The 10,000-nt window shown below is 45.0% G+C and overlaps 1 protein-coding gene across 12 annotated transcripts in view; it reads right to left on the reverse strand.

Moving 5' to 3' along the window:
• The window catches only part of robo2 (roundabout, axon guidance receptor, homolog 2 (Drosophila)), a 768,110-nt gene that overhangs the window by 118,915 nt on the left and 639,195 nt on the right, over positions 1-10,000 (reverse strand). For all 12 annotated transcript variants that reach the window (XM_055896664.1, XM_055896669.1, XM_055896667.1 and 9 more), the window contains one exon: positions 2,926-3,062. In XM_055896664.1, the coding sequence (XP_055752639.1) occupies positions 2,926-3,062 (137 nt within the window). The remainder of the gene's footprint in view (positions 1-2,925; positions 3,063-10,000) is intronic.

The following is a 10,000-nucleotide window of genomic DNA, read 5'->3' on the forward strand; positions in this document are numbered from 1 at the left end:
ATACTACTAGTCACACTACTAGTCACACTACTAGTCATACTACTAGTCACACTACCAGTCATACTACTAGTCACACTACTAGTCATACTACTAATCATATTACTAGTCACAGCACTAGTCATACTACTAGTCACACTACTAGTCATACTACCAGTCGCATTACTAGTCACAGTACTAGTCATACTACTAGTCACATTACTAGTCACACTACTAGTCATACTACTAGTCACATTACCAGTCACACCACTAGTCACACTACTAGTCATACTACTAGTCACACTACCAGTCATACTACCAGTCACATTACTAGTCACACTACTAGTCATACTACTAGTCACATTCCTAGTCACACTACTAGTCACACTACTAGTCATATTACCAGTCACACTACTAGTCATACTACTAGTCACACTACCAGTCACACTACTAGTCATACTACTAGTCACACTATTAGTCACACTACTAGTCATACTACTAGTCACATTACCAGTCACACTACTAGTCATACTACTAGTCATACTACTAGTCACACTACTAGTCATACTACTAGTCACACTACTAGTCATATTACCAGTCACACTACTAGTCACATTACCAGTCACACTACTAGTCATACTACTAGTCATACTACTAGTCACACTACTAGTCATACTACTAGTCACACTACTAGTCATATTACCAGTCACACTACTAGTCATATTACCAGTCATACTACTAGTCATACTACTAGTCACACTACTAGTCATACTACTAGTCATACTACTAGTCATACTACTAGTCACACTACTAGTCATATTACCAGTCACACTACTAGTCATACTACCAGTCACACTACTAGTCATATTACCAGTCATACTACTAGTCATACTACCAGTCACACTACTAGTCATACTACTAGTCATACTACTAGTCATATTACCAGTCACACTACTAGTCATACTACCAGTCACACTACTAGTAATATTACCAGTCCCACTACTAGTCACACTACTAGTCATACTACTAGTCACACTACTAGTCATACTACTAGTCATATTACCAGTCATACTACTAGTCACACTACTAGTCATACTACTAGTCATATTACCAGTCATACTACTAGTCATACTACTAGTCACACTACTAGTCATACTACTAGTCATATTACCAGTCATACTACTAGTCACACTACTAGTCACACTACTAGTCAAACTACTAGTCACACTACCAGTCATACTACTAGTCACACTACTAGTCATATCACCAGTCACACTACTAGTCATATTACCAGTCATACTACTAGTCATATTACCAGTCATACTACTAGTCATATTACCAGTCACACTACTAGTCATATTACCAGTCACACTACTAGTCATATTACCAGTCACACTACTAGTCATATTACCAGTCATACTACTAGTCATACTACTAGTCACACTACTAGTCATACTACTAGTCATACTACTAGTCATACTACTAGTCATACTACTAGTCATACTACTAGTCATATTACCAGTCATACTACTAGTCATATTACCAGTCATACTACTAGTCATATTACCAGTCACACTACTAGTCATACTACCAGTCACACTACTAGTCATATTACCAGTCATACTACTAGTCACACTACTAGTCACACTACTAGTCATATTACCAGTCACACTACTAGTCATATTACCAGTCATACTACTAGTCATACTACTAGTCACTTTACTAGTCATACTACTAGTCATACTACTAGTCATACTACTAGTCACACTACTAGTCATATTACCAGTCACACTACTAGTCATACTACCAGTAACACTACTAGTCATATTACCAGTCACACTACTAGTCATACTACCAGTCACACTACTAGTCATATTACCAGTCATACTACTAGTCATACTACCAGTCACACTACTAGTCACACTACTAGTCACACTACTAGTCATATTACCAGTCACACTACTAGTCATACTACTAGTCATACTACTAGTCACACTACTAGTCATACTACTAGTCACACTACTAGTCATACTACTAGTCACACTACTAGTCATATTACCAGTCACACTACTAGTCACATTACCAGTCACACTACTAGTCATATTACCAGTCACACTACTAGTCACACTACTAGTCATACTACTAGTCACACTACTAGGCATACTACTAGTCATATTACCAGTCATACTACTAGTCACACTACTAGTCATATTACCAGTCACACTACTAGTCACACTACTAGTCATACTACTAGTCACACTACTAGTCACACTACTAGTCATACTACTAGTCACACTACTAGTCATATTACCAGTCACACTACTAGTCACACTACTAGTCATACTACTAGTCACACTACTAGTCATATTACCAGTCACACTACTAGTCATATTACCAGTCACACTACTAGTCACACTACTAGTCATACTACTAGTCACACTACTAGTCACACTACTAGTCATACTACTAGTCACACTACTAGTCATACTACTAGTCACACTACTAGTCATACTACTAGGCATACTACTAGTCATACTACTAGTCATACTACTAGTCATACTATCAGTCACACTACTATTCATACTATTAGTCATACTACTAGTCATACTACTAGTCATATTACCAGTCACACTACTAGTCATACTACTAGTCACACTACTAGTCATACTACTAGTCACACTACTAGTCACACTACTAGTCATACTACTAGTCACACTACTAGTCATACTACTAGTCACACTACTAGTCACACTACTAGTCACACTACTAGTCATACTGCTAGTCATACTACTAGTCATATTACCAGTCACACTACTAGTCATACTACTTGTCATAAAATCAAAAACAATTATAAGATGCCAAGCTTTCCTGACTGGCATTCTGAGCTTGCTCAGGGTTATAGGATGAAAGATGGATAGAGGTGAGAGCCAGTGGACAGCCCTCACTCACCTCTGACGGTGAGGCTGGCAGAGGCCTCCACCTTGCCCACCCGGTTCTCTGCCAGGCAGGTGAAGGTGCCCTCGTCACTGGCCGATGCCTTCTTCACCCTCAGCAGGTAGTCCTCCTTGTCATACCTGATCTCGTACCTGGAAAACACACACAACATTGTCAGATGAAATGTCTTCTGATGAGAATACCTGGAAAACACACACAACATTGTCAGATTAAATGTCTTCTGTTGACATTGCATTTTTTGAAATAATATAATAAATGTTTTGAGTCCAAAGCTAATACACAGTGTTGAGTGAACCCACCAGTGCAAGCCTTGTGGAGCTTATTATGACAAGCTGACTAAATGTGACGTTTTCCTTCACTTCCATCTCTAAGAGAACGTATATACAGCGTTCAACTCCTGAAGAGGGAACCGGATTTAGAAACAACACTGTTCATTGTGACCATAGAAGATATGGAAGGAAGGAGAATCAATTATTCAACAATGACACACAGTATAGAGAGCGGGCTGCTTTCAACTGGAAACCCCACACCACTTCAATATTTATGACGGAGGTGTGTGTGTGTGTGTGTGTGTGTGTGTGTGTGTGTGTGTGTGTGTGTGTGTGTGTGTGTGTGTGTGTGTGTGTGTGTGTGTGTGTGTGTGTGTGTGTGTGTGTGTTAGCACAAATTCATATGTGGTACTACATATAACCTTCAGTACAGTATAGCAGTTCCATTGTGTTGTAATAGTTAACTACAGAGAATAAAGAAAGGATTACATGATTTACCTGACTGGAGCTGGGGATGGGAGGAGTGGGGGATTTACAGGGGTGGGGGGGGGGTTTACATGACTGGAGCTGGGGGAGGGAGGAGTGGGGGATTTACAGGGGTGGGGAGAGGGGATTTACATGACTGGAGCTGGGGATGAGAGGGGTGGGGGGGGATTTACATGACTGGAGCTGAGGAGGATTTACATGACTGGAGCTGGGGATGGGGGGATTTACATGACTGTAGCTGGGGTGGGGGGGGGGGGGGTTACATGACTGTAAGCTGGGGGGGGGGGGGGGGGGGGATTTACAGGGGTGGGGAGGGGGGATTTACATGACTGGAGCTGGGGATGGGAGGGGTGGGGGGGATTTACATGACTGGAGCTGGGAGGGATTTACATGACTGGAGCTGGGGGTGGGGGGGATGTACATGACTGTAGCTGGGGGTGGGGGGGATTTACATGACTGTAGCCGGGGGTGGGGGGGATTTACATGACTGGAGCTGGGGGGGGTTTACATGACTAGAGCGGGGGGGGATTTACATGACTGGAGCTGGGGGTGGGGGGGATTCACATGACTGGAGCTAGGGTGGGGGGGGGGGGGGGGGGTTACATGACTGGAGATGGGTGGGATTGACATGACTGTAGCTGGGGGTGGGGGGGATTTACATGACTGGAGCTGGGGGTGGGGGGGATTTACATGACTGGAGCTAGGGGTGGGGGGGGGTTACATGACTGGAGATGGGTGGGATTGACATGACTGTAGCTGGGGGTGGGGGGGATTTACATGACTGGAGCTAGGGGTGGGGGGGATTTACATGACTGGAGATGGGGGTGTCATCACATTTTTTTTTAAAACACTGTCTACAAGTATTTATGTAGGCTGTCCTCTGATCCCAAACCTGTGGTTTGAGATATCTGACAAGCTGAACTGAGAGGTGGTGCATGTTTGAGAAAGTGAGACAAAGAGAGAGAGATACAGAGAGAGATACAGAGAGAGAGAGATAGAGAGAGAGAGGTACAGAGAGAGAGACAAAGAGAGCGAGAGATACAGAGAGAGAGATACATAGAGAGAGAGATACAGAGAGAGAGAGATAGAGAGAGAGAGGTACAGAGAGAGAGACAAAGAGAGAGAGAGATACAGAGAGAGAGATACATAGAGAGAGAGATACAGAGAGAAAGAGATACATAGAGAGATACAAATAGAGAGATACAGAGAGAGCGATACAGAGAGAGAGATACAGAGATAGAGATAGAGAGAGAGATACAGAGAGAGAGAGATAGAGAGAGAGAGGTACAGAGAGAGAGACAAAGAGAGAGAGAGATACAGAGAGAGAGATACATAGAGAGAGAGATACAGAGAGAAAGAGATACATAGAGAGATACAAATAGAGAGATACAGAGAGAGCGACACAGAGAGAGAGATACAGAGATAGAGATAGAGAGAGATACAGAGAGCGATATACAGAGAGAAAGAGAGAGAGAGAGAGATACAGAGAGAGAGGGGTTGGGAGTTATGGGGTTTGTATGGCAGTTGACAAGAGAAGGATGCTGGTTTGATTAGTTGCCCTGGCTTCTGGAAGTGCGGTTAGCATGGCAATGTGAGTGTTGTGTTGAGTTGGCGGGATGGTGTGGTGAGGGGTTTGGGGATGTGTGCAGGCTGTCTGACAGCCAGACAACAGTCTGTACCCAGTTTGTCACTCATACACTCTGAAATACTGAGGGGAAACAGAGAGAGAGAGAGAGAGAGAGAGAGAGAGAGAGAGAGAGAGAGAGAGAGAGAGAGAGAGAGAGAGAGAGAGAGAGAGAGAGAGAGAGAGAGAGAGAGAGAGAGAGAGAGAGAGAGAGAGAGAGAGAGAGAGAGAGAGAGAGAGAGAGAGAGAGAGAGAGAGAGATGAATAAACAAAATGCCAAGCCATACTAGCTTCCTACCAACATTTTCACACCAAAATCTGAATCCTGGTCTAGTTTTAAGCTCAAGATCTCCATACTGTATCTACCTGAGAACAGTGATGTGGTGTGTAGAGAGAGACCACAGCCCCACAGCTCAGGTCTAAGGTGAACTGATGGCCTCGTGCCACCAGCAGCTGCTGAACTAATCTGTTCTCTCTCTCGCTCTCTCGCTCTCTCTCTCTCGACATTTCCTAAGCAAATGTTTCAAAGGCAGCTTTATTGAAGTGCATTCCTTTGCCCTGACTGCCAGCTCTATCTATCACATTGGCCCTTAACAAAAGTACAATTATTTGACTGAGTCATGACTAAATGCTTTGTTTTGGGGAGAGACAGGGGAGTCAGGGCAGAGCAGTTTGTGTGGAGGTGGGGAGGTGAATAGAGCTGTTATTGTTTGAATTGTGAGAGAGGCCTCCAAAGGAATGACACAGCACCATTTGAGACGAGCCTGTCTGATGGAAAACAAACAAGCTAATGGAGACTAGAGACAGTCCTTCTCTGACTCTGCCTCAGGCTGAGACGGAAGAACAAGACTGCGAAGAGAAGATTATTTCTTGACTGAGGAGTGGGGGGCGGGTGGAGGAGAGGGGGTTTAGGGAGGATGCAGGAACGGCACAGATGCCCATTGTGATCATTGATATGAATGAAAACTGCCATGTTGTTTTGACAGGTTCCCACACATGGCCATCGATGCATGGACTCACTCAGCAAGCAGGGAACATTGAACATTTTGACCACACTGAATAACATCATACAACATGTGCTTGTTTCGGTTCTTTCAAACTATCAATCAATCAAAATGAATGTATTTAGAGGGAAACATGACACAATCAATCTGTAATCAACATCCTAGAACAAATCAGCTAAGATTACAAAAACACTGGTGGATAAAACACACACACACACACACACACACACACACACACACACACACACACACACACACACACACACACACACACACACACACACACACACACACACACACACACACACACACACACACACACACACACACACACTGAGAGAGAGGGAGAAACAGTAGCTCTTTCCTGTAGCTGGCTCGGTTCAGAGCTCTGCTCTCTATAAGAGGAGGTATGTAATTACACATGGAATATGGAAAGACTGTGGAGAGGAGAGCCAGGTTCACCTTGCTCCCTGGCCTCTCCCTCGCTCCCTCTACAGAACACACACACATAAATACACACAGGGAAATACACACTGTACAGTACACAAAACACAGGAGGCTGGTGGCTCCTTAATTGGGGAGGCCGGTCTCGTGGTAATGACTGGAGTGTTATTGGTGGAATGGTATCCAACACATCAAACACGTGGTTTCCATGGTTTCCAGGTGTTTGATGCCATTCCATTTGTTCCGTTCCAGCCATTATTATGAGCCGTCCTCCCCTCAGCAGCCTCCACTGATACAAAATCATACAGTACCATGCACACCCATACACAAAGTTACTAGCTTTCATACGCAGAGAGATGTCGAGTTACGGGAATGTAAACACATGCTAAGACAACTGCATACCCAGAGCAGGGCCCACAGAGTTGAGGTGTTTGATACACAGGGCAGGGCCCACAGAGTTGATGTGTTTGATACACAGGGCAGCGCCCACAGAGTTGAGGTGTTTGATACACAGGGCAGCGCCCACAGAGTTGAGGTGTTTGATACACAGGGCAGGGCGCACAGAGTTGAGGTGTTTGATACACAGGGCTGGGCCCACAGAGTTGATGTGTTTGATACACAGGGCAGGGCCCACAGAGTTGAGGTGTTTGATACACAGGGCAGGGCCCACAGAGTTGAGGTGTTTGATACACAGGGCAGGGCCCACAGAGTTGATGTGTTTGATACCCAGAGCAGGGCCCACAGAGTTGAGGTGTTTGATACACAGGGCAGGGCCCACAGAGTTGAGGTGTTTGATACACAGGGCAGTGCCCACAGAGTTGAGGTGTTTGATACACAGGGCAGAGAACACAGAGTTGAGGTGTTTGATACACAGGGCAGTGCCCACAGAGTTGAGGTGTTTGATACACAGGGCAGTGCCCACAGAGCTGAGGTGTTTGATACACAGGGCAGTGCCCACAGAGTTGAGGTGTTTGATACACAGGGCAGGGCCCACAGAGTTGATGTGTTTGATACACAGGGCAGGGCCCACAGAGTTGATGTGTTTGATACACAGGGCAGTGCCCACAGAGTTGAGGTGTTTGATACACAGGGCAGGGCCCACAGAGTTGAGGTGTTTGATACACAGGGCAGGGCCCACAGAGTTGAGGTGTTTGATACACAGGGCAGGGCCCACAGAGTTGAGGTGTTTGATACACAGGGCAGGGCCCACAGAGTTGAGGTGTTTGATACACAGGGCAGGGCCCACAGAGTTGAGGTGTTTGATACACAGGGCAGGGCGCACAGAGTTGAAGTGTTTGATACACAGGGCAGGGCCCACAGAGTTGAAGTGTTTGATACACAGGGCAGTGCCCACAGAGATAAGACTATAATGAGTACTGGACTGAGGAGGAACTCTGACTCCCAAACTGTGCCTGTGTGCTGCTGGAGAAGTGCTACAGTAGTTTCATAGCACACCTGACCTCGACATCAAACTAAAGTGGCTCAAGGGAAAGTAGGGACTCAAAGATCTTTCAAAAACAGTCATCTGTGTGTCACCTGAAGTGTCCTTGCTGTCTCACTGTGAGAGCTTCTTATCACCTGTGTGTGTGTGTGTGTGTGTGTGTGTGTGTGTGTGTGTGTGTGTGTGTGTGTGTGCGCGCGTGCGTGTGTGTTGTACAGGTGCTGTACAGTAACTTTAATGAGTCAGTCTCCCAGGATTCAGATGTGGGACTGAGGCCAGCTCTCTACACTCTCAGTCTGTCTGACTCTGACTGTGTGGCTGTAGCTCCGAGACAAGGTCCTCTCTCTTCTCTGCTCTGCTTTGATAGACAGTGCAGGGTGATCCTGTTTCATACACTCTGCCTGTCACTCTACCTGAGTCTGATCCAAGCAGCCAGGCTAACCTGTCGAGAGTTTGTCAACCGCGGGACGAAGTCAATTAACCAGCCTTATGTCTTGTCATCTTCCCTCTTTAGGGCTCTAGGGCAGAGCTCTCCAACCTCCTCTACTCTTCTTTTCCCTTTACAGCTTGTCCCGTAGCTACCGTATGCTGTGTCCCTAGACACTGATCTAAGATCAGTTTTGTATTTATCCCCTAATGGTTTAGGTTGGTGTTAGCTGGTCCTAGTATATTGGTGTTGTCCTTTTCATAAACATAATGTTAAAGTGTGTGCATGACACTGCAATAAATGTTGCCCAAGGGGACAATGACGTCGGTAAAGTAGATCTGTGCATCTTCTACCTGGAGCGCTGCCAGAGCCCATAGCGCCATGGTAACCACAGCTAGGCATTTTAGAGTTTGTCAGAGTGGTTTTGAACAGACGCTGAAACTCTACAGGGAGATGTTGGAGATACAGCAGGAAAAACTACAGCAAAGAACCCCTCACTGACAGATGCCTGGCAGATTGTGTGTGTGTGTGTGTGTGTGCCTGTGTGGCAAAGGCCACTTGTATATGTGTGCAAATGTTTAAAGTGTTTTTCCTCATATGAGAGGAAGGAGACAGGAGCCATTTGAAGATTTTCCCACCAGAGATGAGGCTCAATTATCTATACACTTGGTAGAATAAGGATGTGCTGTATCCCCACACTCACCCTAATTAAAGACATAGTATAGTTCTCTGCTATTTTCTGCTACCGTATGTCTTTCATTTTCACTGGCTGACCTCATATTGTAGGCACTCACAGTATAATAGATTCAGCCTATTTCTAACACAAGATGACATACGCGCACACGCACACGGACACACACACACGGACACACACACGCACACACACAGAAGCACACACACTCATGAATACCAGATGGAAGTAATGGATACAGAAGTCCTAGCCTGACATCTTTTTTTCTGCTAAGTTGTGGAGGTGAATAATGACAACATCTCTGTCTGTAACATCACTGTCTAACAACACTGTCTAACAACACTGTCTAACATCACTGTCTAACAACACTGTATGTAACATCACTGTCTAACAACTCTGTCTAACAACACTGTCTAACAACACTGTCTAACAACACTGTCTAACAACACTGCCTGTAACAACACTGTCTAACAACACTGTCTAACAACACTGTCTAACAACACTGTCTAACAACACTGTCTAACAACACTGTCTAACAACACTGTCTAACAACACTGTCTAACAACACTGTCTGTAACAACACTGTCTAACAACACTGTCTCTAACAACACTGTCTAACAACACTGCCTGTAACAACACTGTCTAACAACACTGTCTAACAACACTGTCTAACAACACTGTCT

This window comes from Salvelinus fontinalis, chromosome 33 (genome assembly GCF_029448725.1).
Source record: "Salvelinus fontinalis isolate EN_2023a chromosome 33, ASM2944872v1, whole genome shotgun sequence".
Lineage (NCBI taxonomy): Eukaryota > Metazoa > Chordata > Actinopteri > Salmoniformes > Salmonidae > Salvelinus > Salvelinus fontinalis.